The sequence below is a fragment of the Raphanus sativus genome, chromosome 7 (assembly GCF_000801105.2).
Source record: "Raphanus sativus cultivar WK10039 chromosome 7, ASM80110v3, whole genome shotgun sequence".
Classification (NCBI taxonomy): Eukaryota; Viridiplantae; Streptophyta; class Magnoliopsida; order Brassicales; family Brassicaceae; genus Raphanus; species Raphanus sativus.
The window spans coordinates 2,066,456-2,094,389 of record NC_079517.1 but is presented as its reverse complement, the minus strand read 5'-3'; the positions used below and the strand labels follow the sequence as shown (position 1 = coordinate 2,094,389).

Genomic DNA, 27,934 nt, shown 5'->3' with positions numbered 1-27,934 from the left:
TCTCCTACATATCTTCAGCCTGAGGTTGTCCTCTGCAACTCAGACGCAGCATGGAAGAGCGATTGGATCATTCACAGTGATACCGACCATCCTACCAGGGGATCATCACACTGCGACTTCGTTCCGCCACCCCTCCTAGCGGAGGCCCTTGCTTTGAAGATAACACTGCTTGCATTACAATCTTCTAGCATCTCTGAAAGTCTGGATCAGATCCGACTCTCAAGGGCTCATCAGAGCCATCAACTCGAAGATCTATCCGATAGAATTTTTTTGGAGTTTTAATGGATATCGAGTTCATATCTACCTCTTTCGATTTCACTTGCTTTTCTTTCATTACAAGAGACTAGAACTCAGCTGCTGATTTTCTCGCAAAATCAGCTCTATGTAATGTTTTGTTACCTCTTCCCTGTACTGAGCTCTAAGTTTTTTTTATTAATCAAGTTTGTCGTTCGCAAAAAAAAAAAAAGAATACTATTATTGTATGAATACATTCTAGTTATGCTTTCAGCCAAAAAAAAACACAAATGACAAACAAAACTAACAAACAAAACTAACGATAATTTAACAGAGTGCACTTCCTTTCTTTTTCCCGGCAAAATATCTTGATCACAACTCTTGTAAACATAGAGTGCATTTTCTTTTGCTATCGATGTAGTCTTTGCTTATTGTTTTTTTTTTTAAATATGAAGAACTAGTAAAATATATGACGCTGCATTAGGCCGACTCAATAATAGAGGCGAATTAAATAACATCACCTTTACAGTTAGTTCTTAGTTGTATAGTAATCATATCATAGATCGGTAAATAATATTATTACAAACATCAACCATGCACTACGCAGGATCTTATGTAGTAAATGATGAAATATGATAAATTAACCATACCGTGTTGGTCAATACGCGTCAGGTTCCGCGTTCCAGCAATGTAAAAAGGTGATCAACGTTTGGTCTGAATGCATGGATCAACCGATTCATGAGAAAGCATTTAATTAATTTTAACAAATTGTCACAATTTAGCACATGAATGTATTCCAGAAATAAAATTCCTCTTTTCCTCGGATCCCATTCATCAATGACTTAGCAAGCATTGAATATTTTCATCGTGTTTCCAAATCAATTTTCTTAAAAGTTACTGGTAAGGAAACAAAATAAAATCAATTTTGTTTTATAGCACTCCATATGCTTTCATGTGTTTCCGGGCCCTTAATGATTCTAATTTTGATGAATGGGATTCGAAAACGAAATTACAGGCACAGTTCTGTTAATTGTAACAAAGTATAGGCCTTTTGAAGAAATTTTAGAAAAAAGGAAACTTCCAAAAGTTTGTTAATTCCATAATACCCATGTAACCCACATGGTTAGTTGGTTACCATACAGTATAATTTTTATTGATATAAAAAAACCTTAGGTGTTTGTTTCATTCCATTCCATTCATCACTTTCTTCTCTCTTACCAACATCTATTATTATTCTCTCTCTCATCGCCGTGATGGTGCTCTCTCACGCCGCATCGGATACGGACGTCTCCGTCCACTCCACATTCGCGTCACGCTATGTCCGAACTCCACTTCCCAGGTAACATATAACTAACAATATAAAAAATCTAGATCGTGTTATATACTTTGTGTGTATTGCTGATTATATAAAATGGGAGTGTTAAAAACGTAAATATCATCAGGTTCAAGATGCCCGAAAACTCGATTCCGAAAGAAGCGGCATATCAGATCATAAACGACGAGCTGATGCTTGACGGCAATCCAAGGCTAAACTTGGCCTCCTTCGTGACAACGTGGATGGAGCCTGAGTGTGATAAACTCATCATGTCCTCCATCAACAAGAACTACGTCGACATGGACGAGTACCCTGTCACCACCGAGCTCCAGGTATTAATTTGATCATACATATACATTTCATGTCATGATCGTTTCAAAATCGAGATTTAAACATAATTGTGTGTCGATTTCTAATGGAGAAAAATGATTATAGGATTTTTCAAACGATTTTTTTTTGATATTATGTGGATGAGATATTATGGTATGTTTTGATTGATGTTTTGGGTCTGTTCAGACCATAATTGTTGATAATTAGTATTATTCATACGATGCACTGTTATTAAATCTTGTTCTTATATGTATACCAACTACATGTTGACATACTTTATTATATGATGACATTTTCTATGGCTGTGATTATCAAATTTGGGGACTATACTTTATTATAACCATTTACCTTGGAAATACTAGCCGTGTTAGGTACGTAGTTGCGTTAATTTGAGGGTTTTATCTTAATCTAAAATCTTGGTTCGATTATTTGATACTAGTATTATTAATTTGTAGCTGTAAGTATGCTTAACTATTGAATATTTGTTCTAAATGTATACATATGCACCAACTATCTCGACTTTTTCTATGACCGTGTTTTATCAACTTTGGCTTATATTGGACTAAAGCAGTAACTAGTGGGAATAATGGTACTACTTTATTTCCGCAAATGCCAGCCATTTTGTTCCTACTAATATTTAAATTGGCAGTCGGACAAACAAACAAAGTTTAATGTTATTTTCTGATCGGGCCATCACTGAAATAAAAAGCATATGATAGAAAACTGAAGTAGTTGTTACAAATGGCTCGTGTTTTAAATTAATAATCTAAAGTCTATGACATGTAGATAAAATAGTAGGGTCAATTACCTGACCTAGTTATTTACATTATATGATTTACACGATATCATGTTCGTCTATAGAATGGTTAAGTATCATGACTGGTTAATCTCCACTAGTAAAGACACGCCACGTTGTAATTCACTAAGATTATTGTAGTTAAGCATCAATCTCGATGTCAATAAGTCATTAGTCAAGTGGGTTTTAACTAAATAATTAATCTTTATTGTTTTAATATTTTTAAAACAGAACCGATGTGTGAACATGATTGCACATCTGTTCAATGCTCCGCTAGGAGAGACGGAGACAGCCGTCGGAGTAGGAACCGTTGGATCATCTGAAGCTATAATGTTGGCCGGTTTGGCCTTCAAACGTAAATGGCAGAACAAGCGTAAAGCTGAAGGCAAACCCTTTGATAAACCCAACATTGTCACCGGGGCAAATGTTCAAGTAACAAACGATTACTCAACTTTAATAATTATAATTAAATTTGTGCGTGCGATTAATATATATCCTACAACAACGAATCAAAAATGTTAGGTGTGTTGGGAGAAATTCGCTAGGTACTTTGAGGTTGAGCTTAAGGAAGTGAAAATAAGCGAAGGATATTATGTGATGGATCCGGAGAAAGCTGTTGAGATGGTCGATGAGAACACTATATGTGTTGCGGCCATTCTTGGTTCCACTCTTAATGGAGAGTTTGAAGATGTCAAACTCTTGAATGATCTCTTGGCCATAAAAAACAAAGAAACCGGGTAATTATGCATAGGTTTTTGTACTAATGGATTGTATACATACATTAATCCATGTGGATCATTCAACTAAAATATCCATACATTGCATGCTTTCAATAGATGGGACACACCAATCCATGTGGATGCAGCAAGTGGAGGATTCATAGCACCGTTTTTGTATCCGGAACTAGAATGGGACTTTAGATTGCCTTTGGTGAAGAGTATAAATGTGAGTGGTCACAAGTATGGGCTAGTGTACGCAGGTATTGGTTGGGTGGTCTGGAGAAACAAAGAGGATTTGCCTGAGGAACTCATCTTCCATATCAATTATCTTGGTGCTGACCAACCCACATTTACACTCAATTTCTCCAAAGGTATATTGATTTTAATTATTTTTCCTTGCTAGTCTTAATCTTTTTTCTTTTAGTTTCATTTTTTACTGGCCATGATCTTAATAGACTAACATCAAGATGATGGAAATTCACTTAAACACGTCGTATTTGTTTCATTTCCATCAATTTTTTTTTGTTAATTTGCCTAATTTAAAAGTAGTAAATGATCATCATCAAAGTGAAACAAACTTTGATGATGATCATTTACTACTTTTAAATTACGCAAATTAAAAAAAAAGAAAAAGAAAAAGATCATCATCAAAGTGATGGAGCTTGCCATTGAGGTCAAACTTTTTCCCATTTAAATAAGGAACATCGTTTTTAGTGTCCAGTACAATTTTTTTACTTTGAATAATGGGTATACATGAGCATATCAAAGTAGTGAAGGTCAAGTTGTTTCCATTCTAAAATAGGGGAAACCGTAACTTAGACGTTGTTGTCTCATTGCCTAAACAAAAAAGACGTTGTTGTCTCACTTACGTTAAAATTTTAAAATTCTGGACTTTTTCTTGATTGTAGCTTTTTTTTTTTTCATTTTTCTTGATTGTAGCTTATCTCTGATTCAACGTACTAATTTACTCTCATTGTTTTCTTTATTTAATTTCAATTCATCTTATTCAATTTATATTCTTTGCTCAATAAACGCAGGTTCAAGTCAAGTCATAGCTCAATACTACCAACTTATCCGACTGGGCCACGAGGTGAGCCAGTCTAGTCCTCCATTATTTAAAATGTTGTATTATTTGTATATTAAGAGCTAAACTAGTAATAGTCAAGATACTTTTAATAAGTAAAGTTGTAGTTAATAGTCATGCTAGCTAGTAGTTAGAAAATAGTCCAGATACTTAATAATTAAAGTTGTATAATTGTATTTAACAGGGTTATAGAAATGTGATGGAGAACTGCAGAGAGAATATGATCGTGTTAAGGGAAGGACTTGAGAAAACAGGAAGGTTCAACATTGTATCAAAGGATGAGGGAGTGCCACTTGTTGCTTTCTCCTTGAAAGATAGCAGTTCTCACACTGAGTTCGAGATCTCCGACATGCTTCGCAGGTCAAGATTTCAGATACTCTATGTTATCATCTAGAAGCTTTCATTGTGTTAATGATTCATGCATTTCAGAGTAAATAAGTAACTAGACCTTATTAATATTTACAAGATTATATATATTTATGATAAAGATGTACTGAATATAAATATTTTATAATGTAGGTACGGATGGATTGTGCCTGCATATACTATGCCTCCAAACGCACAACACATAACTGTTCTTCGAGTGGTCATCAGAGAAGACTTCTCAAGGACACTCGCAGAGAGACTTGTGATCGATATTGAGAAAGTGATGCATGAGCTCGATGAGCTTCCTTCGCGAGTAATCCACAAGATTTCGCTAGGAGAGGAGAAGAGTGAAGCTAATGCTGATAACTTGATGGTGACCGTGAAGAAAAGTGATATGGAGAAACAGAGAGAGGTCATCAACGGCTGGAAGAAGTTTGTTTCCGACAGAAAGAAGACAAATGGTATCTGTTAACTAAATATTAATGAATATGCTTGGACTGCTTTATTTAATAATGCGTTTGCATTGATTCGGAGATTTGAAGTTTTTTTCCTTTGTTGTTGTTGAAAAAAGTTTTATTTGAGTAACTTGTCATATCTTTTGATATGATTGCACCATTATGAAAAAATTTCTGCGTGTTTTGTTACTTGTTCATCAACCATTGCATATAAGATTAGTAAATCTAGTATCTTAATTGATCTTTTTATCCCGTAAGTTCGAAGATAACATAAGAAATTGGGTAATAAATTTTTATTGTCATAAAATTTTAGTACCATTTAATTTATAAAAACTAAATAAGCAAACACTAAATTTAAATTGTAGAAGAAAAATCAAAGTGAATTAAAACCCAAAGACGGTCTTCTCAAATAAATTTTAAAACAAGAAGAAAAACTAAAACTCCCTAGGACATCCAACACTTGAATAATTTTAACAAATAGCTAAAATCCCTGAGCCGGTGAGGGAGCCTGAAAAAGAGCCGGTGATGGAGCCTGAGAAAGAGCCGGTGAGGGAGCCTGAGAAAGAGCCGGCGAGGGAGCCTGTGAAGGAGGTGAGGGAGCCTGAGAAAGAGCTGGTGAGGGAGCCTGTGAAAGAGCCGGTGAGGGAGCCTGTGAAGGAGCATGCAAAGGGGCAGGCAAAGGAGCATGTGAAGGAGCAAGTGAAGTAGATCCAACAACGGTGGAGCAATGTAGCTTGACATAGCCGGCGAAGAAGGGGTTATGGAAAGATCCAAAGACGGTTTTCTCACAATCTTTGTTCATCTTCTTGATCACCGCGCAACATTCCGATCCAATAGCGGCTTTTCTTGTGAAGAAAGTCTTAGCGATATCATCGAAACATGTACCTACCTCCTTCTTGTCGGACAAGCATCTGGTGACTTCCTGTGGCGGGAAGACTCTTCTATCGCCACTGAACGGCCAATGTGGCTTAGGGTGAAAGCGAGGTAAGACGTGCCGCGATAGGAAGAGCTCTTGGTTAGTTGATGACTCTAGTTCTGTTGCTGTGACTCCGGATATGACACAGCTTAAGAAGAGGATCACAGCAAGAACAAGTGTGACATTCTTCATTGTTTTTTACTTTTTGAAGCTTTGAGTTTGCGGACGAAAGTATTGATGGTTATATTGAATGGTAAGGCGTTAGGGTTTATATATATAGGTGTTTAGGCAGGGGTTTTGATAATACCGAATAATTACGTATATAAATAGAATATACATATACATGTAGTGTTATGAAAATATGAATTTATGGTGATGATTATCGGATTACGAAAATTATTTATTTAGATAATCATATGGTCTGGTATATATTAAAATTATCACTATCTTAAGAAATAACACATATTTTTATGTATGTACATGGTAACTTATTTTCCGTTAATAAGAGTGTTTTAGTATAAATAAATAAGTTTGTAAGGATTTTGATAAATACAAGAAAGATTTAATTATTCGCTTAGTAATTTTTGAATATTCTAATACTATGATAATCATGTGTTAGGTCTATTAACTCTAAATTTGTAAGGATTTCGATAAATACAAGAAAGATTTTGATGACTTTGGGCCATCGTTAGCTTTCGCCCAAAACTTCGAAGGGTAATATATCACTATTAGTTTTTTTCTATTTAATTTTTGTTTTAGTTTTCATGTGTTAACTTAAGTTACATATCAAATATTTTACTTTTTGAGAAAAGGCAAGTTCTCAAATATTTTTCAAATATCTTCTACTCGCGTTCATACTACATCAAGGAATTATATTTTCTCTATTGAACATATTAAAGCGAAGTAAGTGCCGCGATAGGAACAAAGTTTGATTTTATTAGCTTGTATATATCTTATGATATTATTGCATTATTATGAAAAAGTTTTTTTTTTGTTACTCGTTCATCAACCATTGGATGTAAGGTTAATAAACCTAGTAAGCTCGTAAGATAACCTAGTAATTTGGATCTTTTATCCCGTAAACCCTTAAGATAAGATAAAAATTTGGTAATCACTTTTGTTATGATAAACCAAACTGAAAAAATAAACTCAAGCATAAACGTTGTTATCGAGAACTTTGCTTTTTTGTACTTCGCTACTCACAGACATTATTAAGCGGTTTATATCATAGGTTATAGGCGTATAGCGGCTGTAGCCGTTTACGTTTCTGGTACAGTCACAAAACCGGTTAACAGCAGTTTCGTAACCTTTAATTTAGAATGGATAAAGTACTAAATACAATTTTTGTAGAAGAAAAAAAAACAAAGTTCAGTGTAAGCAAGAGATCAAATTGAAAAAAAAAAAACTCAACACTTGAAGATTCTAATAAATAGTTAAAATCCCTGAGCCGGTGAAGGAGCAGTGGTGAAGTAGATCCAACAACGTCGGTGGTGCAATGTAGCCTGAAATAGCCGGCCCAGAAGGGCTTATTGTAAGATCCATAGACGGTATTCTTACAATCTTCCTTCATCTTCTTGATCGCGGCGCAACATTCTGACCCAATATCGGCTTTCCTAGCAAGATCATGAAGACATGTTCTTATCTCATGCTTGCCAGACAAGCATTTAGTGACTTCAGGTGGCGAATGGAACGAGATTGGTGGGAAGTCGCCTGCAGGGATCCTCGGCAATACTATTCTGGGGGCACGGACGAACCAATTTGGCTCTTCGTTAGTTGAAGACTCCAGTTCTCCTGCTGTGACTTTGGATGTGACACAGCTTGAGAAAAGGATCATAGCAAGAATAAGTGTGACATTCTTCATTGTTTGACTCTTTTGAAGCTTTAAGTTTGTAAAACGAGAAGAAAATATGATTTTCGGATGGTTATTCAATGGTAAAGCGTCAGGGTTATATAGGTGTTTAAGCAGGGTTTGATAATTTCAAATAATTGTGTCTAAATATTGGTTCTTCCTCTATGTGATGTGATGATGTCATAGTAATGATTATCGGACTACGTAGAATTTTTTTACTCTAATCATTTAATTTGGACTCGTATATGTTCACTATCTTAAGAAATAACTTATTAATATATATATATATATATATTATATATATATTATTTACATTTATGTACATATGGTCACTTATTTTCTTTTAATTAAGAGAAATTTAAGGATTTCGATCGATAAATATAAGATATATTTTAACTATCCGATAAGTACAAAATTGAATAATATGTGATAGTTTGGAAAATATTCCATTTATGATTTAACTTTTAAAAAATGCATTTTTTATTTTTGAAAACTACACTTTCTCTTATGTAAAAAGACATTTATATCCTAGTTTTATATTTAAATTACAAATTTAGTAATTAATTTATAACTTTGATTTTTTTTGGACAACAATTTATAACTTTGATTATCATCTTATAAATTTATAGTTTTCGATAATTTTTCATGTTTATTCTTTTGTGAAGATTTTCTATGATTTTTGTTAATATATTTTCTCATTGTTAAAGTTATTAATATTTGATGTCTTCGTAGAATAACAGAAAAATAGATTGGATATTTATGTTTTGAAAGTTCTATCATTTTTCACATCATAAAAAGCAAAAAAAAAAAAGTGAAAATACGCAAACTTAAAATTACATCATATGTTACTTTGTTGGACCAACGATAGAGAACAAAATGTAAGCTTATTGAAAATTTAATCTGAATTATGGTCTATCAACCTGACTATGCGCCTAGCGACCATCCATAAACCATGATTATCACAACATTTATTAATAGAAATTAATATTCTAATTTTAAATACTTACAACTACACTTAAATTATACAGCCTTTGACAGAAAAATAGTGTACATGAATACATGATGAAACTAATAATGTGTAGTTTATATGCCTTAATCTGCTTAGGTAAAAACTTCACTAACGGGAATTGGATTTTTTTTAATAACTTCGAAAGTTGTCAGAATAGTTATATACGATAAATTTTAAATTATTATTCACTAGAGACCAAAATCATGAAATTTTGGGACGATCTCGTGGCACGCAAAACTCAGTGGAGAAAATCACGAGTGGCAACACAACTAGACAGATTCTAGGGAAATGTTGGATGAGAATCATTATAGAGAAGTACATATCTCTAGTTTGTTATTATAGAGAAGTACATATCTCTAGTTTGTTATTGTTGCTTTTGGATTTGGTACACATAATTAAAATTAAGACATCTTAATCTCACAAAAGTATGCACGATATGAATTATTTATTAAAATCGTTTACCTCTTTCGAGAGATCCCGCACTGAATCTCACAACATAAGAAATGCTTCGCAGCCGTAATAAGAAAAATGTTACCAATGCAAGTCTGCAGTTTTATTTTGATTTTTGGATATGTGGTCGAGAACCCCCATGCTAAAGGGTTTACTGAAAAAAAAACTCCTTTCATAATCTGTTACATGCATTGTGATTTTAGTATCATGTTTTGAAAACTGTTAATATGACCTCGGGAGGAAGAATAGTGTGCTTAAAAAGGGTTAGTTGAAGTTGTTCATAGGTCAGAATTGTTGCAGTTACGTAGTAGAATAACACATTCATTTGTAACCAACTAAAGCTTTGAAATGGAGATACTGAAGTTAAACCACATTTACTTGTGTCAAATTTAGTTTCAAACTAGTTGATTTGAATTTTTTAAAATCAGCTATGCAAAGATCATATTACACACAATGGTATTCTGGAAAACGTATTAAGATATGAACATAAGTTATTGACATAAATTTGTTAGAAAATATATAAAAACGTTAGAAAAATGGAAAGCAAAGATCAGAGTCCCATGGGTATGGGGAACAGTCGTTCTGTAAGTCAAAGGATCCTCCAAATCAGACGAAAGGTTCCGTAGAACAATCAACCAAATCGAAAGTACGACGGAAACGAGGGACAGGTCCCACACGCAACTTATGTAAGTGGATAGAAACCTTATTGTTTTATATCTTACCATTAATTTCGCATTACTATTACTCCCTCCGTTTCATATTATATGTCGTTCTAACCTTATGCACACAGATTAATAAAACATTTAATTTTACATCTTTCCAAAATAAAAACACTATTACCAATACACATAACCATGTATCAACCAATAGAAAAATAGAAAAGAGAATATTGTCAATAAATTTTGCATTGAAAACCGAAAACGACACTTATTTTGAAACAAAAAATTTCCTCTAGAACGACATATAATTTGAAACGGAGGGAGTACTAGTTAATATTATATATATAAACCTAATCATTTCAAACTTGTAACTTGTGACATATCATCAACTGGAAGTAATAATACTATTAAGTTGCGTCGCGTCCTTCCTTCCATACTCCCAACCGGGCGGGTATTTATTTTATGTTTTTAGTTTTTTATTTATAAATGATATATTTGTAATATTTAAACATAAATTTAGATTGAAAATTAACATTTGTAGTTATAATAAAAATTAAAAGTTTAAAAAATATTTTTGATATTAATTTGAAATTCCTAACTAAAATAATATAGAGATGAGTCATAATTTTTTCCAATTCCAAAATCTTAGCATTCTTAATAACAAATAAAATAATTTATAAATACATAAAATATATAAACATATTTGAAACAAAAATAAATTGTTTTAAAAAAATCTTACGTGTTTATTTCTATAGTTTGATCCGTGGCCGTATAAATATTTGCTTTCACTTCAATTTTTTTCTTTGTTCTAATGATAATATATATATATATATATATTATATATATATATATGTAAATAATATGTATTACATAATTGTTAGTATAACATTTTAAAACAAAAATTTAATATATTACTTTAAATAATTATATTGTGATTTTAATCGTCTATTATATCACAGTGTATCATATAAAAATCTAATATTTATAACTAATTGGACTTATATTATAAAAGTGTTATACTAACAATTTATAAATAAAATATTTTATATTTTATTTATATGATATATAAATTGATTTTGATGTGTGATTTTTATTTTATTATTTTTATTAATAAATTTTGAATAATATTAAATGTTAACTAAAATCTATTAGGAAATTTATTATGGTTAAGATTCATTCTATTAAAGAAATCTATTATTTAAATTAGGAAATGACATTAAATATTTAAATCTATCATTTAAATAAGGAAAAAAAATCTCTACTATCTTTGTTACCAAACACAATTAATTTTTTTAAAGATTCCTATCCCTATTACCAAACAAAAGCTTAAAGTACTTCTACTTTAATAAGATAGATGATATGTTGATGCGAAAGCATAGTTAAGAAATTATATGTATGTGCGAGAAAGAGAACGTAACAAATACCTTTGAGTTTAATAAATTGATTATCTGAATTTAATGCCTATTTTTCCTGACATTGAAGAGGATGCAATAAAGTTGAAAATTTTATTTGAGATAATAAACACCTTAAACCAAAAAAAACAATTTCACATAAATGGTTAAAACGTTTTCGATTTACCTTCCTATACCATCCATTAACTCTTCTTCAAAATCAGTATCAGCTTTGATGCCTCTTCAGAATCCCGTATATGTCTGCAGCAAATTAAAATAATTTCAAAATTATACAATAGAAATATTTATCCTACAATTTTACTTTGATTTTGCAGCATAAATTTCATATGAACTCCGTACACATTACCATTAATACACGTACATTCTCCAAAATCACACCAGTGTCAATTTCTTCTCTACACAATTTTAAACTCGACCTCCACAATCCATGACGCAAGCAAATGACTGTATCAATTTAAAAATGACTGTATTCCGCTATGTCAATCTAAAAAATTGTTGATGGTGGGTTTTGAAGTATTAATCCAGGCAATGAACAATAAAAAAAAAATTGATCCAGAAAAAGTTACAAAGAAACCTATTTAAGATCAATACTGAAAGTTTAGGAGAGATTAAAGGATTAGTTGTTTTGCGTCGCTGAACAACTGGGATTTGTAGAAGAAAGCTTTTAATGAACATCTCTTGAAGAACTGATTTAATTTTTACCATAATTAAAAAAAACAGTTTATATGAGAGAGAAGTGGAGATCGTGGCTTGGAGAGAAACAATTTAGAAACCGATAATACAATTTCGTCTGAGAAAAAAACAGTATTAATGATGCTTTTAATTTGAATTTTAATTATTTTAAAGCATAACTACACATGTCAAAATTTTGTTGGCCATGTGACTTGTGCTTTAGTATATAAGGATTCATATTACGTGGTATGATTCTAATTTTAAAATCTTTGCTAAACCTAGTTTATGAAGTTATCATTATGCCAAGATATCTAGTATTGTTGCTGCAGTTTGGATTCAAATTCACGTAATACATAGCTTTACTAATACTTAGTATGTAACTTCTTTTTCCATTTAAATACTTCATTATGTTACGTAAGTCTATATGTAGTCGTAATGTAATATTGATTTATTTTTTGGTAAACGTAATGTAATATTGATGATAACCATACAGGAATATAAAGATTACAGTTGGATATATAGTTAACTTCTTAACACACAAAAAAAGTTGCATAACCTGTAACTTCCGTTGACAAATATTTGGTCACATAGGTAATAAGTTAGAAACTTCGTTTCGGCCGTTTACAACTTATAACTTCCATTTTTTTAAAAAAAACTTGTATAGTCAAGTGTGGTAAGAAGAAACAAAGAATGTGATGGCCATAGACTAAGTGAAAACACGGAAAATAGATTTGAATATAATATAATGGAAAGACGCGCATTCAACCATATGATGTCAACCTGTATACGCACAACTGTCTCTCCACCTTACAAAAAAAAGAACATTATAATATACTTTTCCAACAGTACTCTTCCACGAACATTCTCTTGTATATATAACACTCATGTCTTCTTGGATCTTGTCATAACTCATAACACACTTCTTTTCTCTTGTTTACAACCAAGTTCTCCTTTTCTCTCAAATAATAAACTTCAAAACCTTTCTTCACGTAATGGGAAACTACGTTTCTTCAGCTCTAAGCAAAACAACACCGTCCTCTTCTTCTTCGGCGGCGAGAGTGATTCTCCCAGACGGCGAAGTCCGTCATATCCACGAGCCGACTAAAGCCGCCGAGCTAATGCTGGAGATTCCTAGCTTCTTCCTCGTCGACGCAAAATCTTTAAAAATCGGCCGGAAGTTTAACCCGTTAGCCGCCGATGACGATCTTCAAATCAAAGGCTGCCATGTGTACATCGCTTTCCCCATGTCGCGTGCCACGTCAGCAGCTAACGCTTCGGATATGGCAAGATTATTCGTAGCCGCCAAGAAACAGCACCGCCAGACCAAATCTTCCGGTGTCGGAACAGCCGTGAAAAGCTGTCACAGCGGAAGAGTTTCGCCGGACGGAGGAGAAGATGACGTCAAGATGGTATCGGCGGGATCAAAGCTGAACTTGGAAGATATAGAAGAGTTTTCGGCGGCGGAGTTTATGCATAGGATCTCGGTTTCGAAATCTAAGAAGCCGAAGTTAGAAACTATAGTTGAAGAATCTTTGTCTTAACCAACACAAAATCAAAACATAAATGGAAATTAGATTTTTTTTTTTAAGTTATCTTCTTTTATTATTTTTATGTTCATTTATCCTCTCTGCGCAAGTTGTTTCTCGTTTGTGGTATTGATGAACAGAAAGAGACACTAGTTGAGAATGAACATGTGATCAATCGCTTCATTTTTGTGTCCATTAATATGAAATATTATTTTTAGCTACTCAAATTGTTTTTTCTGTTTCATACTTTTACTCAAATTGTTAAATCACGCATAAACTTTTCAAAGTTTGTAATCGGAATTATTCGTTGTATAGCACAGACAAGTCTTGCGACTATGTATCATTTGAACATTTAAACTTCAAATTTACGTCTAAGACTTTTTCCGTTAACAGATTAATGTTCTTTTTCTATCATATGAACTTTGATGGTATCTTAAAAAAAGAACGATCTCCAGGGATGATTTTGAGTAATATTTTAAAGAATTAAATAGTATAAAACTGTTTCTGTTGATAACATAGATAATATACGAATCTGTGACCTGATAGTATAATCATAGTAGTCATATTCACGTAGAGATGTGTAATACTAATCAGTCGTGTTGGTCATGTCGGTTAATATTTTTAGTTGGAGTATAGATTAAGTCCGTTATGTCAATTTATTAGTACAGAGTATTATTCACATTAAAGTGATGTATATATATATATATATATATTTGTATATATTAAAGTGATTCGATAAAAGAACTGTGAATTCTCACCGAGCTAAGTTAATAAAATTCATATTTGTATAAATATTAAACTAATGTATAGTCATTTATTTAATTTAGTATTGCAAAAACATAGATAGTCACATATCTTAACAATTAATATACGTAACCTATTATCTAATTTGATAAAACACTCCAAAAATTATGGTTTTTTCTTTTAACCACGCCAAAACTTATGGTTATTTAGCTAATTCAATAATTATATATACTATAATTAATAAATTTAATAGATTTTTTTTTCCGACAAAAGTACAAACACCACCGAATCGTAACGTGCGCATTGGTTTGGTCTCTTCGACACCACGCCGTCGCCGGTCGCCCCTGTTCGTGGGTTTAATAATCGGTGGGTCAAAGCCGTACATCTTCTGATTGCTACCAATTGGAAGATTCTCTCCGTAGATTCAGTTTGCCCTTAGCAAAGGTTCGATTTTTATCCTTCTAACGAATCGGTGTTGTATGGAAACAACATCGGTGACGATCTAGGGTTTTAGGAAGCGCATTGGTCAATCTTTTTAGAAGTCAAGAGTCTTACCCTATTCGAGAGGAAGAAACTATTGATTTGCTTGTGACGTTAGGAACAGTTTGAAGTATACTTTTGCTTCAGGACAAGTCTTCTTTTGAGGAGATCTAAAAGATGGGTGATGAGAATCTTGCTGACAAGGTTTCATTGCAAGGGTCTTGTGGTAAGGATGAGATTGTGGAAGAGCTTAGATACTGTTTGCCTAAATGGGTTACACAAGAACAAGTAACAGATATGGTTAGAGGGACGTGTAGGAACGTAGTTGAGATAGTCGATGATTTCTACGAACACGAGACTGTATTCTACGAGCAAGTCCCTACTGATGTTATATCTTTCACTTCTAGAGATGGGTTTGGTTCGGGTAACCACGAAGCACTTGTTTCGAAACTGGAGCTTCTAAACTGTGAAACCGAGCGAGATGAAAAAAGTTGTCAGTCATCGCAGTTTCTTAAGCTTAAGAGCATGACTAGTTCACAGAAGAGCAGCCTTTCTCCTGTGAAAAGGAACAGAAAGACCAAAGCCAAACCAAAGAAGAAAGGAAAAGCTTTTTCTAAGTTTGAATCTGCAGGTCCAAAGCAAGCTTCGATTACTAAGTTCTTCAACAAGGTTCCTTCAGATGATACCAAGACTTAAGAAGCGCGTTTTAACAACATTTTGGAAGTAATACTTCTTACTGCATCAAGAATCTTGGAAGATCTACAGGGAGCAATGAATCGTGGATTATAATTGTTTAATCGTATGGACATCTTGCTCTGGCACGTTTTTGCATTGTAAGGAGCTTTGGTGTTTTCTCCACTGGCCTCTTTGCGGAAGCTATAATCATATAAAGGGGGAAAGATTGCCATTCAGTTGCAGAGTTATCAGTTTTTGAGTTAGTGTAGATTCCAAAGAGCATTCATTGCATTTGAACGTTATCTGGTTCCTGCTTTTCATTTCCTGATCTTAGTTCTGGTAATGAACGTCTGTTACTTAATCCAGTTTTTGATTTAAGTTAAACTCATTAGCATCGCTACAATTTCAGAGATAATTCATACTATTACTGTTATAAGGCTAACAAAATAGAACTTTCTATCCTCAATATCATGGTTCAGCTACAATCTATAGGATATGTTTCCACTATCTTAAAACCTGGTCTCATATTGTCTTCTGTTCTGTGTTCTTCACAGACTCAATTAAAGATAAAACATGCGCAGTATACTTCAACATCCAAGGAAGAACGAGAAACGGTGTTTTTTATTCAAATTTGGTAATAGTGAAAAACGAAAATGCTTAAACGTTTTTGTTCCAACAATATAACTTCAACATTTACACACCATAAGAGCTTCTAGTTCTTGTGCTGCAACCTCCCACTCTCAGCACCGGCAAAAGGATCTATAATAACATTAACCACCGCAGGCTTTCTCGCAGCGAAGGACTCAGAGAGAGCGGACTTAAGCTCATCGGGCGTACCCACTATATACCCTTTGCCTCCAAAAGCTTCAATAAGCTTGTGATACCCTGCATTTGGAACAAACGATGTTGGTGCTGGATCTTCTTTATGAGGACCCGAGATCTCTTCAGGACTCCTCCTGTCACCTCCATAGACACCACCATTGTTGAAAACTATCACCACCACAGCAAGATTGTATCGAACCAATGTCTGCATCACCAATATTCAAAATACTCAGACAAAAAGACAAGTCCACACATTATATAGAGGTAATAATTACTGCGTTACTACCTCAACTTCCATGGCGCTGAATCCAAAACCAGAGTCACCTTCAACAGCGACAACAAGCCGATCAGGAGAAGCAACGGCGGCAGCAATACAATAACCCAAACCAACACCCATTGTCCCCCAAGTCCCTGCATCGAGCCTCGTCCTCGGCTCTCTCTGAACCAAAACAGATCTTCCCACATCCATCGTATTAGCTCCTTCCGACACCACAACAGGACTCGGTCCTTCCACCGCCAAGATCGCGTCTCTGATGATCCTCATAGGAGTCAAGAAGTTGAAAGGAACCACATCTCTCGCGAGCTGCGTCTCCATCTTCTCCCCGTTCTCTTTCGCCTTCTTGGAGATAGCCTCCACCCACGGATTCGTCTTCCCGAGACAAAAAGGATCGTCCTTTATCTCTCTGTTCAACAAACCCACCACCGTCTTAGCATCCCCGACGATCCCCAACCGAGGCTTCCTCAGCTCGATCTCCTCCTCGGAGACATCAACAAGCACAAAGCTCACATCTTTAGACCATTTCGGAGCCTCCCCGAAGTGTAGAAGCCAGTTCAGCCTAGCTCCAACCACCAAAGCGACGTCGCATTTCCCGATCGCAAGCGACCTCGCCGCCGTCGCCGAAAGCTCGTGCGTGTCCGGCAGCAAGCCTTTCCCCATCGGAGTAGGGAGGAACGGTATCCCCGTGAGCTCCACGAGCTTCTTCAACTCATCCTCCGCTCTCGAATACGCGGCTCCTTTACCGAACACGATCAACGGCCTCTCAGCTTTCCTCAGAATCTCAACCGCAGATTCAATCTCAGATCTTAATGAAGCACGTGCCTTCGTCACGTGCGTTCCTCCCACTTTACTCACCAGATCATCCGCCTCGGACTCAACGATCCTCTGCCTCAACACGTCAGAGGGAAGATCCAGATAACACCCGCCGGGTCGACCCGATAAGGCCCGATTCAGAACCCTAGAAACGCAATCGGGGATCTCGCGGACGTCCCTCGCCTTCTCCGAGAGCTTCGAGAAGGCCCTGACGGCCTCGATCTGATCGAGCTCCTGGAAATCGCCGCGCCCGGCGTCACGCTGGTCGCAGGAGCCGGAGATCATCACCATCGGCCACGTGTTGGCCCAGGCGTTGGAGAGCCCCGCGAGGCCGTGGACGCAGCCCGGGCCCGAGACGGTGAGGAGGATCCCGGGCTTTCCGGTGAGGTAGCCGTACGCGGAGGCGGCGTAACCGGCGGACTGCTCGTTGTGGAAGGCGATGAAGCGGATGCCGAGAGACATGGCGCGGGTGGCTAGGGAGGTGACGGGGATCCCGACGACGCCGAACATGTGCGTGACGCCGAGGTGGGATAGGGATTTGGCGACGAGGGCGTTGCCGTCTATTGACGACGGTGGAGTGGCTGCTGAATCCTCCGCCATAATTTTTCTTTTTTTTTTGGTTACAGATATTTTGTTGGATTGAGCTCAAACTTGCTTTCTCATTTTACTTAGAGAGTCTCTTTATATTAAGGCTTTCGATTTGTCACTGTAGTTATCTGATTAGTGGTAGTCTGTTTTTGCATGAAGTGTCAATTAGTACTAATTTTAAACACAGTCGTTTCTTCGCTTGTTTAGCAATTTTATTCAAATAAAAAAATGTGTTATTTATCACCTTTTTATAAACAATATAGCAGGTTCAACCATCACTGAACCAGATTAGTTAAAATAACTTATTCGCATAAACCAGTTAACTAGTCAGATTAGAACTTAAAATTATTGAAAACAATTAAAAATTATAAACCAATTAAATGAACAAAATAAAATTTATGTATATAATGTTTTATATTTTAATTATGTATCATATTTACTAATTTTATTTTTAAATTTATATATTTTAAAAATATTAAACTAGATTACTGAATTTGGTTTGATCCGATTAAATTATATTGAACCATTCAATTTTCGATTTGGTTTTTAAAACATTAGTTATTATGCTTTATTATGAGAAAGATTATCTAATACCAATAGTAAATTCAATATAATTATCACCAAACTATCCATTAAGTCTATCAACTTTTTGAGTTGTACAAACAAACTTTAAATAAAAAATGGGTGGTACTGTATGCATATCTTTGGTCACTAGCATAGCCTCCTCACCTAATCTTTTCAATAATTGATTCGAATGTGATAAAATGATAAGAATTTTTTTTTTTTTATGATAAGAAAAATTACTAAGTTCGTTTTGGTTTGTATACTCTTGTTAATGTTTGAAAACATTGTTCTGGTGACAACTTGTGTCCCTCACTCATGATGATTGATTGAATTAGTCTATGAGGTTTGCCAGTTGCCACCATAGTTAGCAAAAGTAAAACAATTCGAAATTGGATTTGTGCTTCTACACAAAGGTGGAGGATTTTGACCACGACTGAACAAAAAGCCACCTAAAGATCAGATACATGATCTTACACGCGACTCTAGAGAGACACAATGACACAAACATATTTTCTCAAACGATAGTAAAATCCTAAAATCCTAAAATTATTTTACTGATCTGCATGGTCCATGCAGCAGCATGGATAGACTTTCGGATATTCTAACTCCATACCTCCAATTCAAATACAGTTTTAAACAAAAAAATCAAAGTGGAACCTAAATAGACTTGAACTTTTTTTTTACAACATAGACTTGAACTCAAGAAAACATATAAGATATTGTTTAATAACAAGCAACGTGTGGAACCATTAACAATCAACACAGTGGCACGCACGTCTTCTAAATTCGTCCTCACGTATATTCATATATACAATACGCTCAACACATTCAATAACCAAAAGTTAGTCGTTGCAGAATCATTACTCCATTTTTGAGTTTTTTTTTTGTAACAAAAAACATGGCGAGATCGCTCAAGAAATCAGCCAAGCTGAGTCTACGACGAGTCCGGATCAACTCACCGTCGATTAGGTTCAAACCTGACTCGAGTTCCATAGAGAGAGACCAAAGAATCGAGTTTCTTGGCCAAAATGCCGATGATGCTGGATCAACAGGAGAAGAAAGCAAAGTCGTCCAAAACAACCAAAGTGAAGAGACTGAAGACAAACAAGAAGAAGAGATCGTCAAGGTAATAATACTGAAAGAAGAAATAGAAGAGGAACAAGTACAAGATGATTGCAAAAGCTTTAAGAATGGAGGCGGAGAAGGGAAGAAAGAGGCGGTAGTAGCGGTTGAGGCGGTTAAGGAGGAGGAGAGCGAAGGCGGAAACAGAGTAATGGTGGTTGTGGATAAAGCCCTTGCTTCCACGGGAGCTTTGGAGTGGGCTATAACACATACCTTACAACCACAAGACACTCTTTTTCTGCTTTATTTTGCAAAACCATTCACAAAAGGTCCTTCTTCTTCTTTTTATATACATCTTCTTGTTTGTTTGTTTTGGATTAATGAAGTTTTGGTTTTAGGCAAAAGGAAGAACCGAAAACGCGAGGTGAAAACTGATGAACTAGTCCATACTCTGAAGAAACTGTCCCAAACAAAACGACCAGGGGTGAGTTTCACTCTCACTTGTTTGTTATAGATGTGAGTAATTAGAGATATTGTTATGTAGATTTGTCTAATGTATGACAGATAGAGGTGGAGATAAGGAGGCTAGAAGGGAAGGACAAAGAGAAAGGAGCAAAGATTGTTGAAGAAGCAAAGAAACAACAAGTGAGTCTTCTAGTGGTTGGACAAGAGAAGAAGCCTCCTGTATGGAGGCTACTGAAGAGATGGGCTTGGAAGAGACGCCGTGGACACGCCGGCGTTCTCAAATACTGTCTCGAAAACGCTTCTTGCATGACTATAGCTGTTAAACCAAAGAAGCGCAAGCACGGTGGTTACTTAATCACCACCAAACGCCACAGAAACTTCTGGCTCCTCGCTTAAGGACCACCACCACCACTGCAAAGTCTTCATCCTTTTATTTTGTGTTTGAATCATCAAAAAGCTTTCAAATAAATTTTATCTTTTTCATCACAAGAATTATCAACAATTTTCATCTGTTTAAACCGTTAAATGATTCAGAGTTTCTCTGTTAATAATAAACGCAACACATTGGGATGTAAGTGGGACTTCTTGGTGTTTTACTCATCTTTTCTTTCTTGACCTGTGTTTCCATTGTAACTACTGAACCCAATGCGTATAAGCAATACGGTGAAGCTGATCGTATCCTGCAAGGCACTCCTGCTCCTGCTACTCCAAGAAGCATGTTGGCAGCAACTACTTTATACAGCGGAAAGAACCCTTCACACTTCACTATCTCTCTCAATGCGTGAACAGCGTTCCTGTACTTCACAGGCTGTCCTGATGTAAGCATCATTCTCCTCCTAACTGTGTTAAAAGGGTAAGCAATGACGCCTGCAGAGGTAGTAATGCTCCAACCCAATAAAAAGCTAGCCAAGAAGTTCCCCTGCCACAAACTCAAAGCAACCATTTTTTGTAACTATCGTTTGCTCTTTAGATTAAGCAAATGATAACATAGAAAAGATGATATTTACCTCTAAGGAACCGACTAAAACAATAGGTTTTATTTTTTATACATCCCAATAGGTTTGGCAACGATGGCTGCTGCACCTCCCATCATGAAATCTCTAGAGAATTTCTCGGGTTTTCCGACAAGAGCTATCCTTATGCGATCAAGACTGTTGTCGGAGGGATAGGCAGAGAGTTGTCTATTTGAATGCTTAAATTTCTCCAAATTCATCATCATCTGTTGCTTTTGACGTGACTCTGAAGTTTGTGCCAATGCCTGCTAAGTGCCAAGATTTTGAGAGGGCCTTGTCCAACCGGCAAAAGAGCTGAGCTGAGATTGCTCCAATGACCCATAACTGCTCGTTTCTCAACCGTTCTCCCATTCACCAACACAACAACGCATAAAACGAAGATCTTTCAACTATTTTTTTCTAATTGTCGTTCCAAACTGTAAACGTTGGAGCCCCTTCTCCATGGTAGTACATATTAGAGCCAACATTATTCGACATTACCGCTGAAAAATCTGCTTCAGGCGACTGCTGAATATACGTAAATCTCAGCAGTAGGGAAAGTATCACAGTTAACCGGGGCTGCAAATCCTTGATAACCAAGGAAATTCCCACAAACAGTAACCGAATCATCTGAAGCAGAGCTAGAAATGTCTATGCCCCCAATATATAAGCTAATATACACAAACTAATGTTAGGATTATCAGTAAACTAATGTTAGAATTATTCTTTTGAAAGCTTAACCGGCAAGCATTACAGCCTCTAATAAACCAACAGTTCCGCACCCAATAGCAGCCATGTCTTCTCCAAAAGGGAGCATGGAAAAGACGGAAAAAAACACGCGAATGAAGATTTATTACAACATGGAAAACAAACATGGAGCTCGGTAGTGACAGGACATTAAGTGGTGAAAAAGGATGAAAGGATGCTAGATTAAGCCTGGGGTTGCCATCAATTCATCACTGATTACTTGATAAGCAGTGTCTTTGGACATGGAATTGTCAGGCATCTTGAACCCTTTTCAAGATATGCAAAATAATAATGCAATCATAACATAAAGAAGAAAAACTAAAATGAGGAAAGACTGAAAGAGTTAGAGACTAAGATGCAATCTCAATTTTTGAATATATGTATATTTTCAAATGAATTTTTGATATAGATAAATTTTAAATTATTATTTTGATTTGAAATATGTATATCAAGTAACATAAAGCTCATTACGTTTTAATATAATGTAATAGATTTCTAATTTTTTTTTAATAACATAAGTTCATTATTTTTTTCTTTAATATACTACTATTTATGTTTTCAAACAACATTATAATCCTCTTTTATTATTATCCATGTTTTCAAACAATTCCTAAAGATACTTCTAATTTAATAAGATAGATATGAGAAAGATAGAGTGAAAAATACAGATATTAATAATCATCAACTTTTTTTGTTATTTTTTATGTTTTGATGTCCAAAATAAAGCCATTACAAACCGAAGTAAACTCTTCAGAACTGGAGAAGTTCTCTCCATAAGATTTGAGTATAAATGTAACTCATCAGCTCATACACATAACCCTCATTGTAAGCTACCATGGTGTTGTGAACATTTCTCTCCAAGTCCATAAGTGTCGAAGCAAAATCTTCATCATAGTAAGATATAAGGAGAGCCGTAACAAACTCCTTACAAGTAATGATGAAGATTTTGCTTCAACACTTATGGACTTGGAGAGAAATGTTATCTCTATCACTGGCTTGTTTCTGGTGGGTGTTTAGAGGGAAAAATGTATTCCACTCTGGTACAATTCTTGTACAAAGAAAAGAACCTACTAGCTGGTACCATGCAGTTTTCTATATCACAGAAAACCACAATAAGAGTGAACCAGTAGTGAAAAGTGGGCGTACCATTAGCATCCACAGTACCCACCTACAAAAGATTAGAGTGTTTATAGTGTTTAGACATGACATGTAACAATTTGAGTGATCCAAAAGAAATTACTCAAGTATCCATTCTCTGGTGTTGAATCAGCATCTTATATGATTGATCATATAACAAGCTGGAGCAAGGACATGAGAGCATTGCATGTCTTCCATAGATGAGACAACTAAAGTAGCGAAGGGATAAGAGTAGCTTGCATATAGTGCAGCGGTTGTACTTCACGATATTTCTTCATCCTATTGAAATTATCTTCTTCACACTCAGCAACTCCAACAACAATTGATTTTGGTGGAGATTCTTGATTTTCTGCTGACATGGCTGCTAATTTGATCTATCTCAATGAACCTATCTACAAACTTGAGAGCATGAAACACACAAAGTATAAGAAACAATGCTTCAAAAGACAGAAGTGAATGCAGTTTAAACTATAGTTTTTTACAATGGACCATGGAGCCATGGAAGGCACGACAAGCGGCTACAGCAGATTGTTGTGCATCAAACTGAACGTAGCCAAAACATTTTCTATGACCATCCTCTTCAGCAAGAAAGTATGGTATTAAAGGGACTAAACATCCGCTCTAAGCAAATGCTAGTGATTAAGCTGTCAAGATTCTGAACAGAGAGTTGGGCAAAATGTCTCTCATCAGACCACTGACCACTTTATTGGCATTCGATGCTAATCCCAAAAAAAATACATCGATCAGAAAGTGATTCATCAACATAAAAGAAGAGTATATCGAAGATATAAATGATTTTGACTTTACCGTTGATTGGTGAAACGACGTAAGCGCATCCATGGATTTTCCGGTGACAGAGTTGCCGGAGACCTTTATGAGGAATGGGTAGAGATGAACAATGATCCAAAAGGAGAAGAAAGAGTTTACCAAACAGACGTCCCCAAGACTGATATCCATTGTTCATAGCATCTGAGATGCATGCAACAACTCCGACAATGTTTATGATCAAGAATGTTGTCCGAGGGACAATCCGAGTTGTCCATTTTGAATGCGTACAAGTTATCCAAAGTCATCGTCATCTGTTGTTTTTGATGTCACTGTAAATTTTGTGTCAAAGCTGCTGTGATTTAGAGGAGACCTTGTACAACCTCACAGATATAAGCTGAGATTCCTCCAATGACCCAGTACTGCTCGTTTCTCCACCATTCCTCAATGCTCAATGCATTGATAGACATGAACAATGCTGTGACGAAACTCCCAAATGTGCTTTCCTAAAAGGGAAGTACACCACTTTGCTTGCCAGTTTGTAAGTTTCTTGGGCCAATGTTGCAGATAAAACAATAAAAAAAATAAGGAGAAAGATCATATAGGGCCCTGATTAGTACTACGTTACGTAGTATCTAAATTTATGAAAACTTTTCTGTATTAGACAGGAAAAAAAAAGACAAAAGTGATCTTTAATCTGAAAATTTATCCAAACTAATGGAAACTAAATCTAAGTCTTAAAAAATCTTACCAAGAAGAAAAAAAACAACTAAACAGAATCAAAAGTATCACCAACACACAACGCATACAACTAAAAGATCTTTGCCAATGATTTTTAAGTGTCGTTCCAAACTGTAAACGTCGGAGCTCCTTCTCCACCGCCACCACCACCTTCCCCATGGAAGTACATATTAGAGCCAACATTATTCGACATCGCCGCTGCAAAATCTCCTTCTGGCGACTGCTGGATCTGATGCTGTTGCTGAGCAAAGTAAAACTGGTTTCTTGCGGTATAAGCAATCTCAGCACCAGCGTAGGCGTCGCAGTTAACCGGGGCTGCAAATCCTTGATAACCACCATAACCAGCTACATTTCCACAAACAGTAACCGAATCATCCGTAGCAGAGCTATGATGATTGATATTAGTCAAGAAACGGTGCTGATCCTCCTCTTGTTTGAAACACGCCCTAGCACTCTCCGAAGACACGTTTCCTCCGTTGTAATAACCATTGTAACTCTCTTGATGTCCCTGCAATAAGCTCAAATCTACTCTCTGATGATGCTGAACCGCAACGTTTTGCCAACCGCTACCATTGTTCTCACTCTCTGAAACGTTGTTTCTGATCCTCATCATACTTGGAACCGTATGGTTAGCTTCCTTGAGACGTTTCGCGGCGCTGCCAATAGGAAGACTAGGGCTGTCGAGGATTGCTTTAACGTTGTATCTGTTCATGTCGAAGTTAGTCACTGCGGTTAATCCTCTGAATTTGATGGCCGCAATGTCGTATGCCTCAGCAGCTTCTTCTTGTGTGCCTTCATATTTAATACGTACAACTTACTTAGACATATGTTATAGTTTTTAGTTTATAATATCACTGCTATAGATTTGATAATGAACTGTGAAGTTTAGTAATTAAGAGAGAAATAAATTTACCAAAAGTTCCCAAGTAGAGGTCTTTGTTACCGGCGACTCTTCCTATCCTAGCTTGCCATCTTCCATGTTGGTGATGTCTTTTGGACCCATTAGAAGAAATATTTGTTATATGAAAAGTGATATTTTATTACTATATATACGTAACAAAATAGGATTCGTTCTCTCTAAATGAATACCTTGTTACTCCACGATAAATCGATGCACCACGAGAGAAACCACTACTTTTCCTGCATATTTAAATGTATATTATATATATATATATATATATATTGGTTTATACTGATTATTTGACGTGAATACGGAAATATTTTCAAAATATATACGTGAGTGTGATGGGTTCTTCATATAATACTATGATGTGATTGTATAATAATAGATGTCATATGCAATAAATTCAGCAGTCCATTATATACCTGCGCAGAGAGGCAACATACTCTTGCCTCGTCATGTGCTTCATATCTTCTACCTCTTTCTCATATTCGCTCATCTGCACATTATATCAACCAAAACTACTTTTTATTGTAATATAAATGTAACGATATAAACATGGCAATTAGTAATAAGGTAATATCTTATAAATAACCGTATTATATAATAAGACCAAAAGAATAAAACTGGTCAGAAGTTATGAGATCTTGTACTGCATTGATTAACTTACGGGGAAGTTAGTAGTAGTGGTCGTTCCCCAATACTTGAGAGCGGCTAAATCATAAGCCCTAGCTGCTTTTTCTTCTTTGTCATAACCTCCTGTGTGATCACATAACAAATGAATTAGATTATAGATTTACTTATATTATTAAAAGATTATATTATTTTTTCATCATAACTTTATCCAATTTATAATAAACTACTTACCCAAATAAACTGAGAAGACAACCACCAGGTGCAAATTTTGATAGCACAGGGAAAATAAACTTGATTAGTTGGAGAGTAAATAGTGTATGAAAATGATCAAATTATCGTAGATTGAATTATATACCTTGTCTTCCTTTGCGAGTTTGGCCTTCTCTTTTGCAACTATTATCCCATAAATGTGCCTCGTATCTTCCTGTCCACCGATGCCTGATCATTTAATACAAACATAGATGTCATCAAGAACAAACCATATATGACATATGTAATACTACATAATTAATTAGCTTATATACCACAATAACAGTCTCTCTTTTGATATATATATACTATCAAGGAACATTCCGTAGCACTTCCCAACAGAGCCATTAGAATGTCAAAGACTTTACCAACAAAATCACGATTCAAGCACATTGTAATTAAATAAACGAAGGGCACCTTGTAACACCGCGGTATATAGACGTTCTCTGTCCAAAACTCTCAATAGTTTTCTTCGGTGCAGCTTCTACGCTATCATTCCCTTGGGCAACAACAATACTATTGTTGTCGTTGTTGCTATCACAAGAAGTAGTTGAGTTCATTGAGAGGGACAGGCCTCTTGCGCCATTTCCATTTTCTTGATTATCAACATTAGCCACGGGTTGATTCCTCAGCCATGTATTTATCATCGAAAGGCCTAGTGAGCCACCACTACCGTCGTCTTCTCCATAACCTCCGCTTCCATCGCCACCGTTTTCGTTGATGTTGTAAAGCGTGGTGGTGCGGCCGAGGAAATTCTCAAGCTTTGGTCCATCTTGCTCATTATTGTGGATGTTATTGCATGCACTACCATTGATGTCCCAATCTATAAAGAAAAAAGAGTCAAAATGTTCTATCTTAGCATGGTTTGTTGCTTTTAATTTTCATCACCGATCTAAACTACACGAAATGGGTACTTGCTTATTATACCCATCAATCGTAAGATTGATAAACTATAAAAATTAAAAGTATTTATTATGTGATCATATTATGATACTGAATAAAGGAAATAATGTCAAATTTCACTTCATATCTATATATAATTGACAAATATGTTTTGTTTGATGAGATTTGAGCGAAGTAGCAAACACCAAAACCCACACATGGATATCCTCAAAAGAAATGAAATCGATAAATTAGCCCGAGAAAGAAAAAAATACAAAATAGGGCTACGTGCGTGCGTGAGTCTTGGTCTTTGTTCTACGCATTGGAAGAAGTGGAAAACTTAACATAATAAAATAAGTAATACTGAAACAATAACCTCGGGAGTGACTATTGGTGTCTCTTGTGAAGGCATCGAGGACGACACCGAAGGGAGAAGGAAACGATGTTTGAACGGCTGAAGTCCCATCGGAGGCAGCGGTCAGATTGTAGCAGAACTCCCCCGTGACATCTACGGCGGTTATGGGGGTGGAAGAGTCGACTTCCTGACGGTGGTGATTTTGTTCATAAGGAGAGAGAGAAAAGCCTAACCAGTTATTATTCAT

General features: G+C 35.6%; 9 protein-coding genes across 9 annotated transcripts; 4 read left to right on the top strand and 5 right to left on the bottom strand.

Annotated features, from left to right (window-relative positions):
* The first annotated feature begins 1,414 nt into the window (after positions 1-1,414).
* Positions 1,415-5,496, top strand: LOC108814303 (glutamate decarboxylase 1). Its single transcript, XM_018586844.2, has 8 exons — positions 1,415-1,573; positions 1,677-1,881; positions 2,907-3,107; positions 3,198-3,412; positions 3,512-3,765; positions 4,432-4,484; positions 4,663-4,838; positions 4,998-5,496. Exons 1-8 carry the CDS (start codon positions 1,488-1,490, stop codon positions 5,314-5,316), a joined length of 1,509 nt encoding a protein of 502 aa, XP_018442346.1. The 5' UTR covers positions 1,415-1,487; the 3' UTR covers positions 5,317-5,496.
* A 152-nt stretch (positions 5,497-5,648) lies between these two features.
* LOC108814302 (uncharacterized) lies at positions 5,649-6,487 on the bottom strand. The gene has a single exon (XM_018586843.2). The coding sequence runs from the start codon at positions 6,405-6,407 to the stop codon at positions 5,781-5,783; it is 627 nt and encodes a 208-aa protein (XP_018442345.1). The 5' UTR covers positions 6,408-6,487; the 3' UTR covers positions 5,649-5,780.
* An 877-nt stretch (positions 6,488-7,364) lies between these two features.
* Positions 7,365-8,076, bottom strand: LOC108816717 (uncharacterized). Its single transcript, XM_018589284.2, has 2 exons — positions 7,773-8,076; positions 7,365-7,522 (listed from the first exon to the last, which is right to left on the bottom strand). The coding sequence occupies exons 1-2, from the start codon at positions 8,074-8,076 to the stop codon at positions 7,365-7,367; spliced, it is 462 nt and encodes a 153-aa protein (XP_018444786.2).
* Positions 8,077-13,114: 5,038 nt separating this feature from the next.
* Positions 13,115-14,013, top strand: LOC108814697 (uncharacterized). The gene has a single exon (XM_018587315.2). The coding sequence runs from the start codon at positions 13,259-13,261 to the stop codon at positions 13,805-13,807; it is 549 nt and encodes a 182-aa protein (XP_018442817.1). The 5' UTR covers positions 13,115-13,258; the 3' UTR covers positions 13,808-14,013.
* A 773-nt stretch (positions 14,014-14,786) lies between these two features.
* Positions 14,787-16,115, top strand: LOC108817707 (DNA ligase 6). Its single transcript, XM_018590466.2, has one exon. It carries the CDS (start codon positions 15,194-15,196, stop codon positions 15,710-15,712), a length of 519 nt encoding a protein of 172 aa, XP_018445968.1. The 5' UTR covers positions 14,787-15,193; the 3' UTR covers positions 15,713-16,115.
* A 178-nt stretch (positions 16,116-16,293) lies between these two features.
* On the bottom strand, positions 16,294-18,287 carry LOC108817706 (2-hydroxyacyl-CoA lyase). Its single transcript, XM_018590465.2, has 2 exons — positions 16,800-18,287; positions 16,294-16,718 (listed from the first exon to the last, which is right to left on the bottom strand). Exons 1-2 carry the CDS (start codon positions 18,201-18,203, stop codon positions 16,404-16,406), a joined length of 1,719 nt encoding a protein of 572 aa, XP_018445967.1. The 5' UTR covers positions 18,204-18,287; the 3' UTR covers positions 16,294-16,403.
* A 1,325-nt stretch (positions 18,288-19,612) lies between these two features.
* Positions 19,613-20,796, top strand: LOC108830992 (uncharacterized). The gene is made up of 3 exons (XM_018604550.2): positions 19,613-20,146; positions 20,216-20,301; positions 20,382-20,796. The coding sequence occupies exons 1-3, from the start codon at positions 19,654-19,656 to the stop codon at positions 20,676-20,678; spliced, it is 876 nt and encodes a 291-aa protein (XP_018460052.2). The 5' UTR covers positions 19,613-19,653; the 3' UTR covers positions 20,679-20,796.
* A 119-nt stretch (positions 20,797-20,915) lies between these two features.
* Positions 20,916-21,319, bottom strand: LOC108830990 (ADP,ATP carrier protein ER-ANT1; the record flags this gene model as incomplete). Its single annotated transcript, XM_056990880.1, is given in 3 exon segments — positions 20,916-20,969; positions 20,971-21,201; positions 21,290-21,319. Coding segments are annotated over 3 exon segments (315 nt in total), but the record flags the coding sequence as incomplete, so codon positions are not given.
* A 2,652-nt stretch (positions 21,320-23,971) lies between these two features.
* Positions 23,972-27,934, bottom strand: LOC108815131 (AP2-like ethylene-responsive transcription factor BBM2). The gene is made up of 9 exons (XM_056990242.1): positions 27,709-27,934; positions 26,868-27,273; positions 26,557-26,639; positions 26,433-26,441; positions 26,236-26,324; positions 25,991-26,064; positions 25,754-25,804; positions 25,578-25,654; positions 23,972-25,456 (listed from the first exon to the last, which is right to left on the bottom strand). Exons 1-9 carry the CDS (start codon positions 27,932-27,934, stop codon positions 24,759-24,761), a joined length of 1,713 nt encoding a protein of 570 aa, XP_056846222.1. The 3' UTR covers positions 23,972-24,758.